Source organism: Gastrolobium bilobum, unplaced genomic scaffold, assembly GCF_033153095.1.
Source record: "Gastrolobium bilobum isolate Gb01-03AN ecotype WA unplaced genomic scaffold, APGP_CSIRO_Gbil_v1 utg5369, whole genome shotgun sequence".
NCBI lineage: Eukaryota > Viridiplantae > Streptophyta > Magnoliopsida > Fabales > Fabaceae > Gastrolobium > Gastrolobium bilobum.
In genome coordinates this window covers 229,810-255,492 of record NW_026899621.1, presented here as the reverse complement: position 1 = coordinate 255,492, position 25,683 = coordinate 229,810, and the positions used below count along the sequence as shown (strand labels likewise).

At 36.4% G+C, this 25,683-nt stretch overlaps 1 protein-coding gene across 3 annotated transcripts; it reads right to left on the bottom strand.

Annotated features, from left to right (window-relative positions):
* Positions 1-897: 897 nt before the first annotated feature.
* LOC133292058 (kinesin-like protein KIN-7K, chloroplastic) lies at positions 898-25,683 on the bottom strand. 3 transcript variants are annotated; one of them, XM_061490440.1, is made up of 24 exons: positions 25,467-25,683; positions 24,878-25,143; positions 24,688-24,785; positions 22,526-22,615; positions 21,322-21,374; positions 19,570-19,635; positions 19,442-19,495; positions 19,214-19,273; positions 13,400-13,478; positions 12,827-12,894; positions 12,235-12,297; positions 11,978-12,082; positions 7,203-7,307; positions 7,014-7,121; positions 6,139-6,282; positions 5,724-5,906; positions 5,442-5,600; positions 4,540-4,758; positions 3,615-3,755; positions 3,384-3,506; positions 3,253-3,306; positions 2,816-2,863; positions 2,529-2,729; positions 898-1,770 (listed from the first exon to the last, which is right to left on the bottom strand). In XM_061490440.1, the coding sequence occupies exons 2-24, from the start codon at positions 25,123-25,125 to the stop codon at positions 1,207-1,209; spliced, it is 3,033 nt and encodes a 1,010-aa protein (XP_061346424.1). In that variant the 5' UTR covers positions 25,126-25,143; positions 25,467-25,683; the 3' UTR covers positions 898-1,206. The 3 variants fall into 3 exon arrangements, with proteins under 3 accessions (XP_061346424.1, XP_061346423.1, XP_061346425.1); XM_061490439.1 differs by lacking the exon at positions 25,467-25,683 and having other exon boundaries at positions 24,878-25,449; XM_061490441.1 differs by lacking the exon at positions 25,467-25,683 and having other exon boundaries at positions 898-1,761; positions 2,643-2,729; positions 24,878-25,449.

Genomic DNA, 25,683 nt, shown 5'->3' with positions numbered 1-25,683 from the left:
TGTATGCTTTTATTTTTTTATTTTTGGAAAAATATTGTATGCACATACTTTTTCACAGTCACTTGCCAACAATACCCAGATCCAAGTGGTCCAGTATTCCTGTTCGCATACATGAATTATGAAATATTCTCTGAGCGTAGGTTCCTGCAGACTATCACTATCAGTTTCGTCCCAAACTCGCTCTCAACTTCATATTTTGGTGACATGACGGGCAAAAACAAATAGACCTTTTTTTTTAATAATATTTTCATATTACTTCTTTCACCGCACATTTACGCCATCTCTCACAAAAAAATTTAAACTATTTCATCTTACACATTACACTTTTAGCTATTAATTGTTACATTGAATCGATGTCCTATGCGTTTGATATACATGACGTGAACTACATATACCCAATAAGAAATTATCATCAAATCAAAAGAAAGAAACAAAGAAACTAACTGTAATGAGACGACCTACTATAAAATTCTCTCTTGAAACTAGAACCTAGGCAAGAGGGATCAAAGAGTCAATCAAATTTAGAATGCCATGCACCTGCATAGCAGGTAAGTAGAGCAATGCATTTCTCTTTGGAATTGGACGTATAGAACAGTGTTTTATTTAGCATCCCCTTGTCTTCGATATCCTTTAAGTACTTAAAGCTCTTTGACCATGTACTATGTACCTTGAAGGAATTTTAGCTCGAATCCTACTTCCCAACCGGCCTCTCTCGTGGACAACTCAAAACAGCCCAAGCAAAGCGCTTGGAATAACCTCCAACAGAACTACTTTGTTCAATCTAGATGCTAGTGTTGTACATAATAATAAGTGTCAACCTGTTTGTCCACCAATTAGCAGCATAAAGAGAGGTAAAAGGGACACAAACGCAAACGAAACTTCATTATTAATGCACATTTGAAGCCAATATTACTTTCAATACTTTAAACGTTATCCCCCTAGAGATGCCAACCAAATAAAAAAAGGGACCAAATTAGCACAAAATTTGAAGGAATGGAGTAAAGAAGGCTGGGAGAAGGGAAACGACCATTGTTTGGATGTACAAATGGGAAACCCTTGCTATGAACCAAAAAGGACAGTGACGGGGAAGAGAAAAACACACTTTCCTGCGAACAACAATCTTTACACACCTCTCTCTCAAGCCACTCCTACTAAATGCAAATTGTAATAATGGATCAACTCAAAAGTCACTATTACAGGATCACATCAAATGTCAAAACCATCCAATTGCAAACTCTCTCTAGTCGAACCTAAGATATCAGTTTCAGCTCCATGTGACTTTTTTAGCTTTGCTACCAGAACCCACATGTTGGCAAGTTCATTTTCCAGGTATGCTTCTCTTTGCTTGGACTCCTCAATCTTTCTTTGAAGCTCGGCCTCTTTCTGATCTTTATCTAAAAGGGCAGCTTCATATGAAAGTTCCCTTTCTTTACTCAAGGCTAATTCTCTCTTGATATCTAAGTTTGATCCACCCTGATCATTTCGTCTAAGTCTAGCATGACTTTCCCTTCGTCCATTTTGGACTGTTCCACTAGTTCTACGTTGGTTGGGTGAATTCTTGGACACAGCTAGCTCAGCAGCTAGTCTCTCATTATGGTTCATGAGTTTGGCAACCTCTTCTGACAATGCCTTAAGCTCAACAGCAGCAGCCGAAGCTAGGCCCTTAGCATATGAACTCTCTTCTGCCAGTTTCTGATTCCTATGTTCTAGCTGCTCCTTTGATTCTGTTAGTTCTGTCACCTTCTGCTTCAGCTCTTCAATCTCACTTATCTAATTAAGAAATGCACAAGGCCAGTGGGAATGATGACTTGACTATATACAAAATAAATAATACAGTTTGAAGATTGTAACTTAATTAACAGCAGAATAGAAGGCAGGTAGAAACAATTAATCAGTTAATAGACATTTCTTGTCTCGTAGGAATAACTGAAGATATTAGTTTTCACTTCTTAGTTTGTAAAATTTGCAACTTAATCTCTATTTAAAAGGTTTCCTTCACGAACTAAAAGTTCTTATGAAAAGTAGAAAACAAACCCAAACAGGTGTTAGAGATCTAAACCAATCTCAGAATACGCTCATCATTTTTAATTTTCTTATGTCAGAAATAAGTAAGAGAATAGGTGTTTTCCAGTATCAAAATTGGATGCATGGAATCATGAGTAGGTTGCGACCATTTCAAACTTCAATAAGTATCCGGAGTGTAGACAGGCTGAGGTTCTAAATATGTACAAATCTTGACCCATGCACGTTTACTAGGATGAGAAGTATCCATGGAAATCCAATAGTTAAGATTTGCTCCCCTGGCTTCTCATAATAAGATAGAACTCTCACTTGAAATAAATATTTGCACAGTAATAATGAAGTTATAGCAAGTAGTTTGCAATGGTATTGTATCATAGGGGACAATGTAGGCAGCCTTTCATTTGCTGAAAAAATAATGACTAATCACGCCCACTCTTTCTAGAGAGGAATGAAAGATTAAGATCTGTAATAGCATCCGATAAAGAAAGACAAGGTAAAAAATATACCTGTGCTTGCAAAAGATCTTCATTGGTATTTTTTTTCATCACATTTCCCTTGTCAAGGTGAAGTTCACCACGATAGTCTTTGGTTACAGAAAAATGTTGTGAATGATTGACTACAGGGCCAAAATTTCTCAACTCTAATGCATCTGCAAGTTGCTGTTTCAGAGAGGCAATTGTTTCTTGCATGCTTTCACATTCACAGATCTGACGATGCCAAATCACTTAGCTAAGAACATGATACAAAGAAGAATAATACGAATTTCATAAAAAGTTTAAGCTATATTTTTCACCTTCTGATTAAGCTGTTCTTGAATTATACGGTTATCTGCTGCTTTGACCTGAATTAGCACAATAACGTGCATATTAGTTAATACTGCGGTTATCAGAAAACAACTCTCAGCAAGGCCACATGTTCATGCACTGCTATAAATTTTGGCAGTTGAAATGTCTATGCTACATTATAATATAAGAAACACCACTGTCTTGCATGATTGGAATTATGGCTTTTAAAATATCATAAAATTATTGACATAATTACTATCTATTTTATTTTGATTGGAAAGTACTACAATACAATTGTATTTAAGAACTAATTAAATGGATTTGACCTCCAACATGTTCCATAAGAAGACTGCTGATTTCTACTTTTCAATTGAGTTCCATCTGGACTTTCTGTCTAATGCAATGGTATGTTGGAAAATATTAGCAAGGTGTAAATAATTGTCACCTCAAGTTCAAAGGATTTCTCATTTAATTGTGCCATCAGCTCCTCAGTAACAGTCTGCCATACAAAACAACCCGCATTAAGTTGGACTACAGACAAGGGGGGAAAGCAACAATATTGTCAAGTGAACATACCTGTGAACCTCCTGATTGATCCATCTTATCTGAAGTAATGAAATAATTAGAAATTTGCTTTTCCAGCAAATCTATTTGTTCACTTTTTGCCTTAATTTCATCTTTCAACCTTTCCATCTCCACCTTAGTATGAATCAAACACAAAAATCAACTTTTAGGCACAATAGTCAGAGAAACAATTCTATTCACACAAACACATCTAATGAGATAAAGATGGAGATGGTAACCTACATGAATCTGACCATTCTGAGGATTTTTTGTTATTTCCTCAGACAGCCTCTTCAAAGCACTTGAATGAAGTGCCACTTCTCCAGATAAAATCTTTTGATGCTCCCTCAGAAGATCAATCTGATCAACTGATTTGATGCTTGTCTAGAAAGTAAAAACAAAAGTGATACCTAATAAGGTAAAAATTTAGATGTCCACATAATATACACTCATCACACATCTTTGCCAAGAATCCACCATATTTATCCATTTTAAGGTAAAACAGAGATATCATCACGCAAATAAGAGAGATTTGATATTCTCAAACTGAATGCAAAACATGGTTACTCTTTTAGGTCTAGACTCTAACACTTAGACAAGTAAAACGATCACCAGATGAAAAAGTGATGGTAATATTTGAAAACAAAAAGGAAGCAATAATTGGCCACAAACCAAATAAACAATGTCTGACATCGGGAGAAACTTTTCTTGTAAGACAAGGACATCTGTGCACTAAACTACACTCGAGGGCAACTGGGCAACCCTAGATACTAAAACACAAATGCATTACTAGCACGATTGAGGTTGTTTCTAGTGGTTTTCAAAGCATTTAAGTGACCTTTGATATAACAATCACTTTACTGGCTTTTGGCAAAACATATAGTAGTACATAAAATCTGGTTTTTTGTCCTGTTCATTACTAGAGTGAATATGAGATTTTCCAAATGCTAGAAAGAGACATTTTTCTCCAGATCTGCATTAAGGGGGAAGAAAAAAACAACAACTCCCCATTAAACTCGACTAGCAAGGGTAGGAGTAAGGGCAATACTTGTATGCTGCCTTACCCTGGCATATTTGCAAAAAGACTGTTTTCCGAATACGAACCTGTAACCTTTCAATCACAAAAGAGCAGCTTCCGGGCTCCAAAAAAAAAAGGTCAATTACTTACCAAAGGTGTCTCTTGTCCCAATAAACTATCCTCGTGAATATCTTTATCCTCTCTTGCCTCTGATATAAGATCAGCAGATGGAGAGCTTTCTGCAAGTAGAGAATGGGAAAGTCTGGATTCCGCATGATTGTCACTTTCTGCTTGAGGCGTGGAAGGTATGCTAGTAGATTTTCCTCCACTAGATTTTTCACTAGTGCCTGTCAAGCCACTATCTCGTTTCTGATAAAAATAGTGAAACACACAAGCTTAAACAAATAGAAATTTAACTCATACTCAAAAATAAAACGATCCATTATGCAACTTGGGATACATTAGATGTTAAAAACAAGGTACCTAATCAAACACACCCCCAGTGTGCATCAAAATAAATGTTACTTGAGCTAAATGATGATTATAAACTTGCAACAAAGTAGAACTCGGGTTTACAAATGCATGGCCCAGAAAAAGCTTGAATTTTTGTGTAGTTAAATGCAGTCAAGTAGGTTTTGGAATGATGATTAAAACTCTCAAATGTCAAATACAAATTCAAAACAATCCCTAATAAAGAAGCAAAATGCATTTCAATTTCTAAAGTTTCAATAAGAATAAAGGAATAATACCAATGAATGCATAAAAAGCCATTGCTAAACCAACCTGTCACGTTATTTTAAATACAAGGTCAAACAGAGATTTTAAAGTTCTTAATTGCCAAAAAAAGTAGATTCATAAAGAGTAGGAGAAGCAGACAACGAATAAGAGGATCAGTCACTTAAGTCTGATAGGTTTAAAAAAGAAGAAAGTGAAAGAATCCAAATCAAACCTCATAATCAATATATGCAAGCTATAGAGCTTAAAATATAACATATATTTCAATAATGTTCTTATAATTCCCTAACATCAGCAAGCAACAATGGAAAACTTACACGTGATTTGAACCAATTTAGTAGTCCATGCTTCTTTATCTTTTTCTCCTCCTTAGAAGAATGATCAGCTGTTGCAGCATTTCCCTCCAGTTTAACATATAAATCAATATTTTCCTCATCTAAGATTAAATCCCGCCTTTTGTATGGAAGGTATGCCAGCTGCAAACATAATTGGTAATTAAAAAAGGTAGGGATTGAGACAAAATATGTAAAAGTAATCTAAAATCCTGATACTTAGAAAAAAAGGGTGGATCGGGGAGTAATTGCAAAATGAGAAAATACCTCTTCTTCCCCAAAGGAATGTCTTCTACGAGGACCAGGCCTGTTAGGAAATCTTGTTGATTCTGATGCTTTTGTGGAGACCAAAATCAACTTAGTCAACCGTTGAATTCTGCCTAGCAAAGCAGCTTTAGCTTCTTCTTCTTGTTCCAATCTGGATCGCAACCTAACTTGACCGTCTTCTAACTTTACATAATCACAACAATTGATAAACATTCAAAATTAGAATGTTAATTTTATAAAATACCAATGAATTCAATGTGCAGTTAATTTATTTCCCAATAATTAATTACGCTCATTTCGAAATCCATACACCATGCCTTTAAAGGAGTAAAAAAAAAACTAATTAGCTTTTTACCTTTAATATTTATCCTCAACTTCTAGGAAAAGGCTGTGATTTATATGTAACATTACCTACCTTTTGTTTTAGGAGCTCAATGTCATCATCTCCAGTATCTTTTGACTGAACTGTGACAATACCCCTCTTTAATTGTTCCAATTCTTCCTTTAAGCATTGAATCTCTTGTTGGTACTTCTTGATAAGTGACTTCTCATCAATTATCTGCAGGTTCAATTTAAAGTAAACAAGAAATTATAAAGGGATCAGAGAGACTACAAGATTAAAGGATGAGATCAACCATAGGAAAAGGGTTTGTAGAAAAGAATAACATACTTGAAAAAGGTAGTGAAATATATTATTGAATTGTGTTTTACAACTGTACAAGAGCTCTATATTTAAAGAGACTAAACGACCTAATGGGCTAAGCCCAAAGAAGATTCTAGAATGAATAAATAAATAAATAATTACAATTATTTACAACAAACATAAAAGGGGGCGAACCGGAGCAGTGGTAAAATTGTTCCTTCATGACTGAAAGGTCATGGGTTCGAATCCAGGAAATAGCCTCTTTGCAATTATACAAGGATAAGGCTGCGTATAAGGATTTCCTCCACCCCACACTCGCTAGTCTGGTTTAACGGGGAGTGGTTTTTTTACTTACAACAAAGTGACAAACATCAATCATCATACTTTCCAATCATGCTAAATATTTAATGTAGAACTCCTTATGAAACAGTAGAGGCAGAGCAGCAAAGTGAAGAGAAGTGAAGAACACCACCTTGTTTCCAAAGTAGACAAAAATATAATACTGAATTTTAAAAATTCAGGCATCTCATTTCAATCACCAACGACAGCAAACACAGAAGATTTCCCAAAATACCTTCCCTTCTAAAATCTGCAGGTTCATATAATTTCTTCCCAATGCAATCAAAAGATACTGTATTTCAACTTACCTTGTTTTGTGCAGCTTGTATTTCAATGTGCTTTGCCCGGTGGGCGAACTTCAATGTGTTGTGTGTCTCTTCAGTACTACTTGATGAAGGAGTTACTGTGCAAATGAGCTGTATTTTAAATGATAATAAACTATCAGATTTGCTAATTTATGTTGCAGCATACAAATATCTACACAAAGGAAGCCTTACAGATATACGTCCATGACCACTGAGTGAAGACTGAAGTATTCTAGTCAATTTGGAGTCCCTATAAGGTATGTGACTAGCTTTATCTTCAGTCAATTTTGAAATAACCTGTGCAAAAAAGATAATTACACTTCAAAACAGGCATAAACACACAGGTCCATGGAACACAACAGCAAACAGTGAATTATATATGCTTGGAAACTACTGCACAGAGATCATTCTCAAAAGAGTGGACTATCATTCTATCAATAACAGAAAGGACATTATAATAACAGTAGAAAACACAACTGGCTGCTGAAAGCCTTAATATGATGAAGAACTGTAAACATTCTAAAGAAAGGCCAGGTGGCCATTGCAAGACAAACATGTCCTAACCTAAAAGTAAACTCATAAAAGAAAGAGAAGGCCCAAGCCTTAGAATATAGAAAAGGAAGACCATGGAGCTTGTAAACTGGATCAATGGTAAAAAAAAAAAAAAAAAAACACTCCCCGTTAAACCCGACTAGCGAGTGTGGGGTGGAGGAAATCCTTGTACGCAGTCTTACCCTTGCATAATTGGAAAAAGGCTATTTCCTGAATCAATGGTATAAGAGAAAAATATTTATTGTATTTAATTTTGTATAAAACCCAAAATGTTTCTCGTTGAGAAGGAGGACTTATGATCCAAGCAGTTCGGAGAAAAAGTATCATAAGTCCTATCTAACTTCAATATTTTAGCTATGAACTATAATCAACCATCAATGCAATCATATTTTGTGAAGTATAATGTAGCTGTCTGTTACTTTTCTTCCCCTTCTTTCCAAACATATCATGCTGCTTTATTTGTCCATGTCATTTAATTGAAAATGAAAAAAAAAATATTTTTCTCCTTTCAATATAATTTCGCTTTTCTAAGCTTATTTGAAAAAAATGGAGTCTTCCATTTCAAAAATTAAAATAAAATAATGTAGACAAAGGAGAGACTGTCATGATTATTAATGAACACATGCATAATATTTTTTTTTGTATAGTTGGAGGACTAAATGGTCTTTTGCAATTTTGGTTTGGTTTATGAACCTATATTCAAGGGGGCGAACTGGAACAGTGGTAAAGCTTTTCTTTCATGACTAAAAGGTCATGGGTTCGAATCCAGAAAACAACCTCTTTACAATTATGCAAAAATAAGGCCGTGTACAAGGATTGCCTCCACTCCACACTCGCTAGTCAGGTTTAATGGGGAGTGGTTTTTTTTTTATGAACCTATTATTCAGATTTAATAAAGTTTAGCTGGCTATTTCAAAACTGGGTAAAGCTCAAGCTAGCTATTATTTTCCCGATACTTATAATCATGATCTTGATCTAAATAGTTCTATTTAAAATTCAGTTTTTACTAGAGCCCAATGTCGATTGATCAATGTGCCAACTCCACCTATTGGGATAAGGCTTGGTTGGGAAAATTGAAGCCCATTTAAATGTTCCATGGATATTGGACTATCCAAATAAAGAAATTTTATAAATTAATTAAAAAGAAAAAATAATTCTATGGCTGTGTGTGCCAGGCTGCTAAAACCATGAATTTATGCTTAATTTGTACTTTTTTAAAATTTTAGTAACAGACATTTATGGTGTTTTTTTGGTTTAATGCTTGTATGGAAGTGTTCAAGACTTCAAGGGTTTCTAAATTTCTATGAAATTTTAGACAGTGCAACATAAATATAAAATAAGAAAATAGTGATTAAATTATGGCAACTAATTTCCAGCCAGTGGATCATACAGAAGTTAATAAAAAGAAACAGATATCTCTACTGGCAAATAAAACACAGAGACAATCTGGCAAGCTTGGCTAACAAAGTTTAAGACCTCATAACCAAAGCCATAGCTCGAGTGCTGCGTGTCCCTTCAGGGACTGCCTGATCCCAAAATTTGAATACCCCGGCCGACCTCTTTGCTTGCACTTCAGCCTACTCTTCCCCTCCCCACACTAGGTTTTAGAATCCTATGTACACTGTCAATATGGTTGGCAAATGGATTCATTACTACACCAGCTAGCCAGCCCATCCATTTATTATTGGATGGTTAATAGATCATCCAACTTATTTCTTTTTCCTTTTTTTTTTTTGGAAATATTCCATCGATTCATTGTTTCGCGACTAGTCCGATTCGAGACAGGTCCAGAATTAAGGCTTTAAACCCCTCCCAAAGGTGGTACTGGAGAGGATCGAATACATGTTCTCACCCCACCTGCTCAGCTCCTGTAAAGAACCACTTCAACTCAAAACCTTAAGGTGTTGGACGAGGGCCTTTTTAATGGTTTATATTATCCACTAACACACCCCCTCACGGAAGAGCCCTTTGGGCTTGAAGCGTGAATATTACATAGGCCCAATTTTTTTGGTTTACCTTGTTATTATTTTAATTCCACTAGAAAATAGGAGGCGGTGAGGATCGAAATCATGACCTTATTGGTCACTGAAGCTCTGATACCATGTAAAGAACCACTTCAACCCAAAACATTTATGTGTTGGATGAGGGCATTTTTAATGGTTTATATTATTTACTAACAGCTCCTATGTGCCAACTGAGCTGCCACCATTTGGTTCATCCAACTTATTTCTTAACCATTAGACCAAAATGAATTGACCTTTTGCAATCCAGGCCAAAAGCTTAAACCAAAATTTTGCACTACAGCTTCCTTTCTTGCTTTCCTGAAAAATATTCCCAACTTTTCTCTTAGAAATCCTCCTTCTCTTTGTCACTCACTCAAACTTCTACACTAATCAATGCCACATTCTCTCCATTTTCCAGCACCATACTATTCAATGTTTTCCTTTTAAAGATCATGTACAAACCCATCTCCATCTCAATTCCTCTACATCTCATCCATGAAAAGGTATCAGTTTTATAGCGCTGCCACTAGTGACTCTTCCATCAATCATTGTTATTTTGGACTCTTTATCCTTATTATTTTCACACATTTTGCAGCATTCTGGGTTCAGTTTTAGGGCTTCCATTTCATCAATTTCTTTGATTTTGGGATCTCTATTGCAATTCCCCTTCTCTGAATTGTGATCTGCCACTGTCACAAAGTTCCAGTTCTTAATCTTCCAAACTTTGGGTCCTTGGGTAACTGTATAGCATGATCCATAGCTCGATTACCAATTACTTTGATTTTTACCCATTCATTATTGTCCAATCCACAATCCATCCATCTGCTAGCCCTAACTCTCAATGATCAACTATACCAAAAGCTTAAATTACTAAGTGAGGGAACATGACTAATTTTATATTACATCTTTAACACAGCTCCTTATGCAACAGTTGTTTGGGCTAAAATTTTGGATCACAAACCGATTGATAATCCCCTACGGCCCTACTTTATCTCTTTCTCATGCAAAAAGAAGCATAAAACTCCAAAATTATTGACAAAATCATGATTTGTCTCTATTTCATGCATTTAGGATATATTTAGGATTTACAAATTATTTTCCTATTTTATTAGAATTTTCAGGTAATTCACTCCTATTTTTCATTATTTCCTTATCAGGAATTTCCCCAGTATAATGAGCGCTAAATCACAAGGAAAAGTTTTTAAGAAAATATATCTCAAGAACGCAAAGATATTTAAGTAGTGAAATGTTGAAGACGTTTTAAAATTTAAAAAGGAAATTTCCAGATTAATGAAGAGAAGATTTTGAGGAAATAAAATTCCCTGGAGATTACATAACCCTAATGAGATTAGGAATTTAATTTAAATGGAAACCAAATCCTAATAATATAGGGATTCTCTACACTATAAAAAGGGATCAAGGGAGACACATTGCATGACCAATATCATATCATATACCCCTTGGGGGCAACCCTCTTCTCCTTTTCTTTTTTCTCTTTGTATTTCTAATTTTTTATTGTTAGGGTTACATGGAATCCAATTGAGACTTGATGTGACTTGATTTATATTTTTCAATGCAATATTTCCTTTCCATATTGAATGAATTATCCTATAATGCTTCTATGAGTTGCCTTGTTGTAGATTGATTTTGGGTTTATCATTTATGTATGACAATAGGAATGTAGGTATATGAACTAGACTTGGATAATTCTACCATATCTTTGTATGATTATAGGAATAGATATGAAATTATACAATCTTGACAATTCACTGACTATAATGCTTATGCCCTTCCAAGAGATGATAAGGGATTAGGGAAGGGAGTAAAGGGTAAGGATACCAAGGAATTAGATTTTAACTATTGTGTTGAACTGATTGACAATATTGAAAGGGAATAAATTAGGTTACACAAGCAAAAATTGAGGGAAGTTGAAACCCTAAGCGTTTATATCGCTGCAACTTTTTAGTATTAATAGATGTTTTCCTTAATTAGTCTTTCTTGCTTTTCGTCTTGGCTTTGTTATTCAATGTTTTTTGCATTTAAAATCCCTCAAGCTCATTATTCTCATACCCAATTCACTTCTTTACAACTCGTCAAAATATATTGAAAAATAGAAAATTGGGGCTAGAAATTACTAATTATCGTGGGATGATACTTATTCACTACTTTATTACTTGCAACGACTGCTATACTTGCTGCATTCCCAACACCCACCTATCATGTGCAAAAATTCAACTTTTTATTAGAAGAATGGGGCGGCAAGGATCAAAGTCTAGACCACTTGATCATAGAGGCTCTGGCACCATATCAAAGATCAACTCACCCAAAAGTTGAAGTTGTTAGGTAAAGGCACATGAACAATTTTATATTGTATCTCTAACATATACCCAGAAAAAAGGTTTGAGACCTCACAGTTCCAAGAGTTAGAAGACTTTTATTGATATAAGATCCTTCTCTCCTTCTCATGCCAGTTGTTTCAGCTTTTGAGCTCTCAGAACCTGCTAGATCAATGAGATTCTGCATGTATAAGAAAAATATCAAAAAAAATGTAAGTAAAAAAATAGAAAAGTACAAATCATGAACATGAATTCATTACCCAAGTTAAAGCTTAGAAGTAGAGATTACATGTACAAAGCAAATGAAGTTCAACCAAAGTTTAAAATAATTACCAGTTGTGACAACGTTACTGCTTCTCCTTCACTATTTTCACCATATGGACTACTCTCTATGGTCTGTTACAAAACAGTATAAAATTAAAAAGAATAAAAGGAATATATATATATATATATATATATATATATATATATATAAAGCAATTGAACGAAACAGGTTACTCTGATGTTCCATTTTCTCATTCCTGAATTGCTTAAAAGTTGGAGAATGTTATAAGTGATGATCTAGCTGAATATTTTGGATATAGTTCTTAACACTCCCCTCCCCCACCCCCCCTTAAAACAAAAAAATAAAATAAAACAGGTCCTTTTCAATCTTAGAAAGGAAAATAAATCAATAATAAGGGGAATTCTGATGAAGAAGTTTAGGATGGGAAGATGGTCTCTGTTTATTCTGGAATTTCTCCACATTTATTCATTTGTTGGTTACAAGAACAACCAACTTACATATGTAAATGCCAAAGGTGTAAGATGCAAACACAAAAATAAATACATTAAAAAAATATGTAAAGCTAGTACATAATATAAGAAGCATGTTGTTAATCAATGAAAACAAAATGATTCTTCCTTTAAGATTGTATAAACCCACCAGGGTAAATATCGTATGGCTCCTGCTGCTGAGTAGATTGAAGTTTGTGGACCCAACATGTCGGTGCTCTGTTACCAAAATAAAATTTTGTAGAGGATAAATAAAAGGACATATTGAATAACAGAAAACAGTCGGACACATCAAGTAGAATATTGTAGGAGAACCCAATTCTCATGATCATTCACAGGACAAAAAAAAAAAGATTTTTCAATTTTTAATAACAGCCAAAAACATTATATATGCAGCTACTTTTTGAGAATATCATATTAAGATTTGTCTATTAATATGCCTGGTACTTTATTGCAGAAGCATACCCGATTTCCCAGAAGAAAGCAGCCAAACAGAGAAAAGTAAAGAGATGAGTGAGATAATTTGTTTCTCCCTCGCTCTTTATAGTAATACCCAATTTTAAAATTACGTAAACATCACTAATTAATTACAAAAGACACAAGCAGAAAACAAAATAACCCACATATATACCAAAAAATACAAAATACAAAACCCACATTAATATAGTACATCCACACCAGCAAAAATAATCCACAACAAAACAAACTTAGCTAGAACTTTTACCTTCTCCAGCGGCAATAAGGGACAGTGCATGAGCAGGGGAGAGTACAACCTCTTCCTTTATTCCATCAACAAAGGTTCCCTACATATGAATCAATACGCAAAAGACACAAGCTTTCCTTCAAAATAATTATATTTATAGAGCTTTGAATAAGTATCTCAACAACTATGTCTGACTATTGTTAACATGCAGACAGCTCAGATCGTATCATACATTCTATATGAGGAAAGAACAAGAAATAAAGCTCATGGCTCAATATACAAGAGTAGGAATTATTAAAATTAGTTGGAATGGTGTATGAGAAACAATTTTGTTAATTATTATCCAAAACATAAAAAACATCATTTTGTCTCTAGATTTAAGTTTTAGCTTTCACCCGGATTGAGAACAGAAGATTGATTTCTCCAAAACACATCTCATTGATGTTTCAACAGTAAAATCCAAGCATTGTTAATAATCATTCATGAAACAAGCACGAGTAATCATCGTTTGTAGACCAAAAGTTGTTTTATGCATCAAATGATTATTTGGCTCAATTGTCTGGGAACTTTTCCTGGGAATATTTAAGAAACGAAAAGTCTCATCTCATAAAACTTTAGTGCTCAGCATAAGCCATAAATATGCTTTAAAAGTAAACTTGACAGAAAACTGTTCACAGTGGTATTTGCCACGTATCCCTCATCCATGCTGAGTACTTAAGCTGAAGAAATGATTACAATAACATGTCAGACCAGAATAAAGAACCTAGGAAACTAACCATAAACTTTTTTAGCAGCTGAAAACAATATGACTACCCAACTTGGATCAAGTATGAATCTACCTCAAAGGTATAATCATATCTAATCATATCTATTCTAACACTCCCCCTCAAGCTGGTGGGTATATATTGTGAGCACCAAGCTTGCTACAAATGAATTCAACCCGAGGACCTCTAAGAGCTTTAGTGAAGACATCCACTAGTTGACCATTAGAGTTGACAAAAGCGGTCTTGATTTCTCCTGACTGAATCTTTTCTCGAATGAAGTGACAATCAATCTCTATATGTTTAGTTCTCTCATGAAATACAGGATTAGAGGATATATGTAGCGCAGCTTGATTATCACAAATGAGTGTCATGGGTTGTTTCTGTTCACAAAGACGAAGCTCCTGAATCAACTGCTTTAACCAGATTAACTCACATGTAGTAACTGTCATTGCACGATATTCAGCTTCTGCACTAGATCGAGCAACAACAGGTTGTTTCTTGTTCTTCCAAGAAATTAAGTTTCCTCCAAAGAAAACACAATAGCCAGAAGTAGAGCGCCTGTCTGAGGGTGATCCTGCCCAATCAGCATCTGAATAACCACAAATTTATGTATTTCCCTGATCTGAATACAACAAACATTTTCCTAGTGCTCCTTTGATGTATCGGAGGATCCTCACAGCAGCATCCCAATGAGAATCACAAGGGGAATCAAGAAACTGACTAACCGTACTAACAGCGAAAGAAATGTCTGGCCTAGTTACTGTAAGATAATTGAGCTTCCCAATTAGTCTCCGATAACGACCAGGATCAGATAACGGCTCCCCCTGTCCGGGCAATAACTTGACATTGGGATCCACGGGTGTATCAATTGGTTTACACCCCAACATACCAGTCTCTTCTAGGATATCCAAGGCATACTTCCTTTGACAGATAGAAATGCCACGTCTAGATTGTGCTACCTCAATTCCCAAGAAGTAACGCAGCTTCCCGAGGTCCTTTGTCTGAAATTGACTTAATAAATACTGTTTTAACTGACGAATTCCAGCTTGATCACTCCCGGTGAGGATGATATCATCAACATAGACTAACAAATAGATGCACTTATCAGGAGATGTGATCCTATAAAATATAGAGTGGTCAACTTTACTGCGAATTCAACCAAACTCCTGAACAGCAAAACTGAAGCGACTGAACCATGCCCGAGGAAACTGCTTGAGACCATATAAGGATTTGCGAAGACGACACACCTTCCCAGACTCCCCCTGAGTAACAAAACCAGGTGGTTGCTCCATATAAACTTCTTCTTGTAAATCACCATGAAGAAAGGCATTTTTGATGTCAAGTTGAAGGAGTGGCAAGTGACAAACAACAGCAAGAGCAAGAAATAGGCGAACTGACGCCATCTTAGCGACCGGAGAGAATGTATCGCTATAATCAAGGCCGAATATTTGAGTAAAACCCTTTGCAACTAGGCGTGCCTTGAGTCGATCAACATGGCCATCAGGTCCAACTTTCACAGTAAACACCCAGCGACAACCAACTATAGACTTCTCTAGAGGAGCATAAACAAGGTCCCAAGTGCATTGGAATGAAGTGCAGTCATCTCATCAAGCATCGCTTGGCGCCACCCTGGAAGGGAAAGTGCTTCACCTGTGGTTTTAGGAATAGAAATAGAAAAAAGACTAGAAACAAAGGTGAAATGAGGTGAAGAAATACGGTCATAGCTCAAAAAGGTATAAAAAGGATAAGGGTTACGAGTAGTACGTGTACCTTTCCTTTGAGCAATGGGAAGAGCCTCTGGTGAAGGATCCGGAGGGGAAGAAGCAACAGCAGTGGGTGATGAGTCATCAAGAGTCGAGTCGACAGGAGGCACAGGTTTGCGACGCTGATAGGTTAGAAGTGGACGCTCCGCAGGTATAGAAGCAATAGGTTGCTCATCTGGAATAGAAGCACCTGCAGCTGGCAAAGACAAGTCAAGAATAGGGACAGGAAGAACATGATCAACCTGTGACAACTGAGATGGGATAGAATTAAAGGGTTGTTGATCAAGAAAAGTGACATCAACGGAAACTAAGTAACGCTTAAGATCGGAAGAATAACAACGATAACCCTTTTGAAGACGAGAATAACCAAGAAAAATACATTTAAAAACTTTGGATGTTAACTTGTCCTTACCAGGGGTGAGATCATGAACAAAACAGGTACAACCAAAGACATGTGGGGATAGAGGATAGAGAGGGGCATCTGGAAGCAATAAGTTATAAGGAATGTCATTATCAAACACAGATGAAGGCATACGGTTGATGAGAAAAGAAGAGGCAAGGACTGCATCGGCCCAGAAGTGAAGATGAACATGCATGTGAATAAGAAGATTCTGTGCAGTCTCAATGAGATGTCTATTCTTACGTTCAGCTACTCCATTTTGTTGTGAAGTGTGAGGACAAGTAGTTTGGTGTAAAGTACCTTGTTTGGCTAAGAAATTAGAAAAGTCCACAGAAACATATTCCTTAGCATTATCACTATGTAAAATACGAATAGAGGCACCAAATTGAGTATGAATTTCAGCAGGAAATTTTTGATAAATAGAAAACAACTCAGAACGGTTTTTCATTAAATAAATCCAAGTACAACGTGAAAAATCATCAATAAAGGTAACAAAATACCGAAAACCTACAACAGACACACTACGACTAGGACCCCAAATATCTGAATGAATAAGTGAAAAAGGAGCATCAGCTCGTTTATTGACTCGATTAGCAAAGGAGGAGCGTATGTACTTTCCTTGCTGACATGACTGACAATCTAAAGTCTGAAGACCGGACAAAAGAGGAACCATCTTCTGTAATTTGGAAAGAATAGGATGCCCGAGGCGACTGTGGATGAGTTGTGGAGATTCTGTGAGAGGACAAGCAACGGAAGGACTCGGCACAACCAGGTAGAACAGACCCCGTGACTCACGACCCACTCCAATCGTCTTCCCCGTACCCGGGTCCTGCACAGAAACAGAATGATTTGAGAAGGTGACAATACAGTTAAGAGAGTTGATTAATTTACTAACAGATATTAAATTGTAAGGGATGTTAGGAATGTAATAGATAGATGTTAAGGTCAATGAGGAGGTTGGACAGATTTGTCCAATTCCATGAACAGGAGCCTTAGTGCCATTAGCAAGGGTAAAAGAGGGTAAATTATCATAATATGTAAGGGATGAAAAGAGTTCCTTATTACCACAGAGGCGATCAGTAGCACCTGAGTCAAATATCCAAGGGCCAAGTGATGCAGAATGAGAAACACAAGCAACGGGATTACCAGTTTCTGAAGCAGAGGCCTGAGACTGAGGAGAGACCTTCCTGAGAAGGGTTTGGAATACTGCATAGTCTTCAGAGGAGAGAGAGACTGTACCATTTGAAGCAGAATCCGATTGAGCTATATTAGCAGCATGAGAAGGTCGCAGGTGAGGATACTTTGTGTAGCAACGTTCCTCATAATGACCAAGTTGTTGACAATAATGTCAACGAGGTCGCTGACCACGTCCTCCTGGGCCACGTCCTTCCTGGCCTCTACCACGACCACGTCCACCTCCAATGTTCCCGCGAAAGTCAGTATTCTCGCGAAAGTCAGTACGGGAAACTAGAGCAGTGGAATCAACAACAGCAGACGATGCAGGAGCAGATTTCTTGTTAAGATTCAGAAGACGCTGATACGTCATTGATAGATCAGGCTCCCCACTAGTCAAGATAGTATCCCGGACATTATTATATTCTTCGGGGAGACCAGACAGTGTGGCAACCATAAAGAGACGTTCCACCTGTTTCCGATATGCAGAAGCATCAGAAGGGTAAGGTAACATATCCAAATATGCCTGCATCAAAGATCGACTTTTGCCAACATATGTCTCCATCTGAATGTCGGATGATTTGCTCAGTTCCATAAACTTAGAGATGATGAAATAGAGCTGCTGAACATCATTAGTGTAGAGGTTTTTAGCTTCCTCCCACACTTCAGTAGAAGTTTGAAAGGAGTAGAAGATGTCCAAGACAACTGGATCAATAGACTGCCAAAGGATACTCAGAAGCTGGTTGTCAATCTTTTCCCAATCAGATTTTTCTTCCTTAGGAACATCAGTAGATTTAGTCGTGAGATGGTTCCCATGTCCCTGTCCAAAGAACCAAACTCGAACAAAGGTGGCCCAGTTCTTGTAATTAACCGAACCCTTCAACTTTGAAGAGGTAATGGACCCAACATTGGTGGAGATGATATTGGGAGAATTTTTGACAGGAGGAGGTGGAGAACTGACCTCCGAATGAACAGGAGAATTTGCTGCCATTATATTAAATCACAAAGATATAAACCGAGTAAATAGGAACGAACCTGATCACCGATCAAGAAGAGGCGCGCACAAAAAGTCAGACCCACAAAGAACCAACCACAGATTCGGAAAGAGGAGGAGAAGGCGAGCTTATCTGTCCAAGACCGGCCGGAAAAAGGTGCCGGAACAGTGCACACGCGCCGGCAGAAGGTGGCGCGTGAGGCCCACGCGCAGAGGGGTTGGGCGGCGCGTGACGGCGCGTGCGAGCTCCGATGGTGGCCGGACTTCCACAGACTTGGTCGCCGGGAGGAGAGGGTTCTGATCGCGTATGGTCCGGGCTGAAAACTCGCCGGAAAACTTCTCCGGCGGCCTGAACAGTGGCGGACGGTGGTTACCGTGACCGTAAGAAGTGCTGAAGCGTTCGGAAATTACCCAGAAGGGACTTACAGCCCTTGATGACTTGCCGGAAGGACGCACGGCAAAGAAAAGATGACTCCTAAGCAGTGGGCTTAGGTTTTAAAGCGAAAACAAGGTTTTAAGCGGAAGCGAGGGTCCCCAGAACAAAAGAGCTCTGATACCAACTTGAATATAAAATAATATGTTGTGTATTAATCTGATACAAAGAGTTACAATATATAGAGACCCTAATGGGCTTAAGTGAGTAGCCCAGAACTAATTACAAAGGAATAAGGAAGTAATCTAATTGTATCTAATCATATCTATTCTAACAAGAAAAAAGGAAAGAAAAGTTATGATCGGTACCTGAGCATCCTCTCTGATTCTTAAGTTCTGTCCCGCTGGATTTAATAAGTCATTAACCACCTAAAATAAAATGAATTTTTGAGAATAACAGTGTGAAGAACAAAGCAGCATAAACCAAATTTCTCTTCATGCAGAGAGTTCAGAGGTAAATAGCTAAGTTTGTGGAAGACAATATCAGCATGAATATAGCATCACAAGAAACAATCTAGATTGCAGGAAGAAGCCCACCTCATTGTAGATTTCCAGGTATGAAACTCGAAGGAGAAACTCTCTGTTTGGAGTCTGGTGTGCAGAAACATCAGAGTATGTAATTCCTATATTAAAAAGTGTTACAAACAGACTGGTTTTTAACATACCTCTTGGATAATGCTAAAAGCATCCTTCACAGCAAGAGGTATGATTCCAGGAGACCTTTGATCACCCTGCAAATATTAACTTATCAGCAAGAGATTTGATATGAGCTTATGAGCATATAATGTCACATTAACTACCTGAATTCATAGCTGAACTGAACACAGCAATTGTTACAGTAACAGAGTATTAATTAATTTGTTGATGATGCAGCATGACAAAGTAAGTAGCAGAGAAGGAATGCAAAGCTTAACAATGGTCTCCAGTCATATAAACAACTGATAAAAAGCGAGCATGGGCATAAAGCCTTAAACTTGTTTGGCGCATATATATAATACAGCACTAGCTAATCTATGTTCAAGGCCATCTATACAAATCAAAGATTGGCAAGTTACAGTTTTAAACGTGTTAGAGAATAATATAAACCATTAAAGAGGCCCTCACCCAATAACTTAAGCTGTTGGTGAGGTTACATTAATGATTTTATATATCTCAACACGCCCCCTCACACAAGAGCCCACTGGGCTTGAAGGGTGGACAATGCACAGGCCCACCTACCAGTGCGAACAAAGAAATTCCACTAGAAAGAAAGTGGGGGGCGGTGAGGATCAAACCCGGTACATCGAGGCTCTGATATCATGTTAGAGAATAATATAAACCATTAAAGATGCCCTCACCCAATAGCTTAAGCTGTTGGGTGAGGTTACATTAATGATTTTATATATCTCAACAGAACGAATCCATTTTAGACTTACACAAGCTGTGCAGATTTTGATCGAGTATAATATAACAATTAGCTAGCTAACAAAATTAGCTGCTTCAAATATACTAGTTAACATGTTAAGAATCAAAAGACAACACAAATACTTCTTGCGCATTTATACATTTATCAGAGGGGAAAGGAAGTGTTAGATATTCTATATAACAACTTAAAATTACCAAAATTCAAGACAACAAGGAACCAACTAGACAATACAACAAATACTGGAAATTTTACTTAACAGCAAGAGGTAGAACCATTATGACTCAAAATAAGACCAGAAATTAGAGCAAGTACTGAAAGCAATTCCTCCTGTTATCAAGTGTACTTTGTGTATGTATTCACAAAAAAATCAATTGAAACTCACAACAACGATGTCTGAAGATATATTCCATAAAAATAGAGTACAATTACAATTAGGTACCATCAAATCAACCTTGACAATGCATGACTAGCAGAGTTTTCAAAGAAAACAAGGAGTAGAATAGAGGCTAGCATGAAAGAGAAAGGTTTAGAGCTTTTGAAAGTTAAAACATATCCTGTATCCAGTGGCAATTTTTGACAATTTTAAGTTAGAAAAACCCACTGATATGAACAATTTTAAATTAAATCTAATTCTAATGATCAGAAAGAGGTTATGTTATCCTGTAATTTTATATATTTCATAATATGCCAAGGCTAAAAGTTGTAACTGCAGCTAAAACCGAATAAAGTTGCAAGTCTATTGAGATACTTCATCACGGAACTAAATTTACGTATCCGAAAAAAATCATTAACTCAACAAGGAGAAACAAGTCAACAACCAACCCATCAATAATATATCAGAAACAAGAATGGCAAGTATCTCAAAGGTCCAGGATTGCTCTTTTGTGAATTGAGTGTGGTTTAATCACCTTAAGTATCGTAAAATTGAAAGACATTAAAAAGCATATACATAGGTAAATTTATCATAAATACAGATCAACAAGATGAAAGTAGAAAATAAGTATGGTCTCACATGCATTGTATGAGTCTTCCCACTGCTTGTTACCCCATATGCAAATATTGTACCTGTATAAAACCAGTGAGGAGTTCATTTGTTAATTACTCAATATGCCAGGTATGCAAGTGAAAAAACAATCTAGGAGTTCCTCAGCCAAATCGGTCTCCAATTCATGCACAGTGACTTTTTATTGAAACAGTCACCTTCAAGATGAGAACAACAACAATACCTTTATTCAAACTAGTTGGGATGGGACCCATACAAAAGCAAGAACAAATTAAGAAAAAAAATTATTATTAAATAATAAATACTAAAAAGATATATATATATATATATATTAATAAATATTAAATAAATAAAAATCATAGAAAGTTTAAAAATTAAAAATTGATTTTTTTTGTTCTTTTTGTTTTTTTGTTTTTACAACCTTCAAGAAGAAAAAAAGAGAGCTAAAAATGAATAAGTTCCTATATCAAGGAAATTACACGACTACCACCCATATGAGAAATGAGATGTGAATCTCGCAAAATTTCCATGGTCTGAATCAAGAAGTTACCTTAGTTTCTTTTCCATGAATTCTACAAAGGTCCAAACCTACTGGTTACTATATACAAAGGTGTTATGTGAACTGATTGCCAAGATGTCAAATCTCAAGCCTCTAAGGGTTAAATCATGATCTGACTACCAACCTAAGCAAACATGTTGTTTGCAATCTTATTTTATCAACAATTATAAGAGGAATGATCAACAAAGCTAAAAGCATATGACTTCTAGGAAAAAGGATCAAAATTGTATGCATGGCATGGAAGTCCATCAGAAATCTTTTCAAAAGGTTTTCAATACCATAATGGCATAAATAGGTCTGATTTTGTCTTGTTTGATAAGCAAAATCTGGATATCTTTGACTACAAATGTATTACTCTAAAATCTTTTGATGTAACGACCAAAGTCAAAATAAAAGTTTCAATTTTCAATGAACATTAGTATCCAACTAAGAGCTGATCAGCCACATCAAACTATACTAATCATATTACAAATACCTAACTGGTTAACATAAGACTTAGATTTAGTATTATTTCAATTTCCAAATCATATATCCAAAGCGATTTGTAATTTTGTATATTAAGGAAAAAGAAAGGATGATTAAATTAAAGCAAGAATATATGGTATTCTTTGACCTAGAACAATGGGTAAGTAGTAAGTTCAATCTATTGATTACCATTGATGCCCTCCATAGAACCACTAACAACATGCTGAGCAGCAACATCATAGACATGACGAGTTGTGGTTGTGGGACCAAAGACACGATCTAAAAACAAGAAAAAGAAAATTAATAATTTAATGGACAAAATTGACAAATGAGAGAGGGGGAGGGAAAACTATGTATTGAGAATGAAATGCACATGTTAATCGATTTGATTTGTGATAATTGCACAATTTCATGACATGTAAAATCTTTTTACTTCAGATAGGATCCCGAAAGCTTTGGAGTATCATTACTCTTCTTCAAACATCACTACTCTGCCTATGTCATAAACATTAGGTGAAAATATTAAAGAAGACCTAGCAGTGACTGGTTTAGAGAAGTTTTGGTTTTTGTTAGATAAAGCCCAATGGCTAATATTTATACATGTTGACCCACTTAGCAGCATACCGCTTGATTGTTATTGTTTATGTTGTTGGCTTGAAAATTAACATAACAAAGAGTGGGATGCCAGAATTAACATAGACATTACCCTAATAATTGGCTGGATGCCAACTGCCAAGTCCTCAAATGGCCTTTTCTTAGTGAGGCATCCTTCTGTGTTAAGATCCTTGAGTGGCTTCATTTTGGGGCACCATGATCCAAAAGATCTGTGAAAGATGGGAAAATGGGAAAGGAACATGTTTTTGTTTAAATCAGATTATGCTGATTCAGGCTTGTATGTCTAGCATGTCTTTATCAGAACTCCAGTGGGGACTAATCAGAGGTCTGAGAAGATTCAAAGATATTTCTTTTTATCAGGTGTAGGAAATAAAAGAATGATCATTTGGTCAGGTGGGAAATCTGTTGTAGGCCCAAAAGGAAGGGAGATTGGGTCTTGGAAATTTGATATCCAAACACATTGCTTTGATTAGTAAATAGTTATGATATGTCCCTCGAGACTTCCTCCTGGTGGCTTCTGGTTATAAATAGCGTATATGGTTTACATTAGAATAGGTTTCCAAATTGCCAATCCAGAGCATCTCATTTCAAGTCCTTGGAAATTCAATTCTGATGAATATTTCTTATTTTGTTTGGACCACTACCTCCCTTAGATGTATGTGATGGTAAATGCATTAAACGTTCCGACAATGTACGGGTAGGGATATTTTTCTTCAAAAGTTTTTCCTTGCCTCCGGTAGTTTTTCATTGCATCAATCCCCCATCATCAATTTTTAAATTAATTACGGTGCCAACTTTTCTTGGATTTCCCATTTATCTAGGATTCTGTATGACATAGTTTGGGACTGGAGTCCCTTTCAGTTTAATTTGTAGATCCTTCTTCCAATTTCTCACTCATTTTCCAAATACAAAATATTTCCTTGAGAAACTGTTTGGAATCCAAAACTCTCTATAAGGTCCAGTTTTTTTGTTTGGCAGCTGTGCTCAACAAGATTAATTCCAATTATAAGCAGCAGGCCCCGTACACCTAACAAGGGCTAATCACATAATGTTCTAATTAGAAACAGTCGCACATATGTTTCTACATTGTCCAGCAGCAAGCTACATTTAGAGGGAGCCTTGCGTTTAGAGTATTAGGTGATCCTTGGCTATGCCCTCAAAACATGGAGCATTTTCTGATGACTACTTTCAAAGGTTTCAGAAGCAGCAAGGAGGGAAATGTTATTTGGCAGAGAGCTATGCTCACTGTACTTTGGTACCTTTGGCTAAAAAGGAAAGCTCTGATTGCTAAAAAGAATGTCTCTTTCCGAGTCATGCATTGGGACGAGAATTTTTACTTTGGCCACTCTTGGGTGTTCGGCACATTTCCTAGATTTGTACAGGGACGGAAGAGCTATTTTGTGTTAATAGTTGCTTTGTTTCAGTTTGATGACTGCCTTTCTTAGTAGTTTAATCTTAGGTGGATTCCTTCTAACACAAGTTTCTTTCATTAACTCCCTTCCCCTCCCCACAAAAAAAAAGTTAAATAAATAAGAAGCTTCTCGTTTTGACTTCATCAATGAAATCACTATGAAAGTGATAATTTCTTCATTTTTTGTAGCTATCATCACCATGTGTATGTTGTACATTCAACCTCAAAAGCACTATATTCATAATATATGCTTCTAAATGTAAACAAATGAATAAATGTAAACAACAAAAATCCTATCCATAAATGTCAGTGTTGCATAGTATACCGTATGCATATGCTATGGACGGGTTGTACTCATTTCGCACTATAGTTTCTCCATCTGCATACCAAGCAATCTCCTCTCCTTGACGAATTTCCCTTGGACTGTTCCACGCATAGACCTCAGTCAAATTAACAGGTATCTGCAGAACACAGTCACAACAACTATATATGATTCGGAAAAAAGCAACACTTACTTCAGAGGCCGAAACCTGACTGTCACAGTAACATTTTCTTTGGCTCTTTGTACATCTGAAGACACAGTTTCTGGATAAATATACTGCGGCTTACTCCGAGCTGATGATGATGCAGGCGAGCACTGACCATCAACCGATGTTTCCAGAAACTGTTTAGAAGATGATGTGGTCGAAGACGAAGCCGAATTAACAGCTTTTAAGCCACTCGATCCGAATCTTTTCGATTTTACACCTTGTTTCGATGCCATTCGCACTTCCACTCAAGTCTTCAACAATCAACACAACAAATTAGGTTTAAAAAAAAAAAGTTAAGTATCATCTCAATTCCGAATTAAACGCATATGATTGCAAATTTGTTGGAGTAACAGATAAATAAGAAAAACAATAGTTCGCGAGCCTCATGAGCTGATTGAAAATTCACAGAAGAAACAAACGTACAAAGCGAGAAAAAAGGAGAGGCGTTGTTATGTAATTAAATGCATGAAAACAAAGAGGAAAAGGAAAGCAAAAGGTGAATTGCTTCGGTCAATGTTTTGAATGCATAGGGATTAGCGTAACAAGAAGATAAGATAAGAATGGAAAAATTGACCTGAAAAAAAAAAAAAAAAAGGAATCAGAGGCGCATTGTAGAGTAAGGTAGGAGATCGCGTTGGATAGGAAGACACAGATCCAAAAGAGAAAGGAAAGTGTGAGGGAGTGGGAATCAGAGTTAGTCAGAGAGTACAGTCAGTGAAGAAAAAAAGAGCACATCATCTTCAGCAGCAACATTGCATCAATAACAGTGAAGAGAGAGAAAGAGGAAGTTG

Excerpts from the sequence above, each read along its gene's own strand:
- LOC133292058 (XM_061490440.1), bottom strand. The coding sequence starts at position 25,125 with ATGGCATCGAAACAAGGTGTAAAATCGAAAAGATTCGGATCGAGTGGC. Across the intron at positions 24,786-24,877 it reads GTCAGGTTTCGGCCTCTGAA|TCCAAGGGAAATTCGTCAAG; the intron begins GTAAGTGTTGCT and ends TGCGTGGAACAG. Across the intron at positions 19,496-19,569 it reads CTTTTAGCATTATCCAAGAG|ACTCCAAACAGAGAGTTTCT; the intron begins GTATGTTAAAAA and ends TCTGCACACCAG.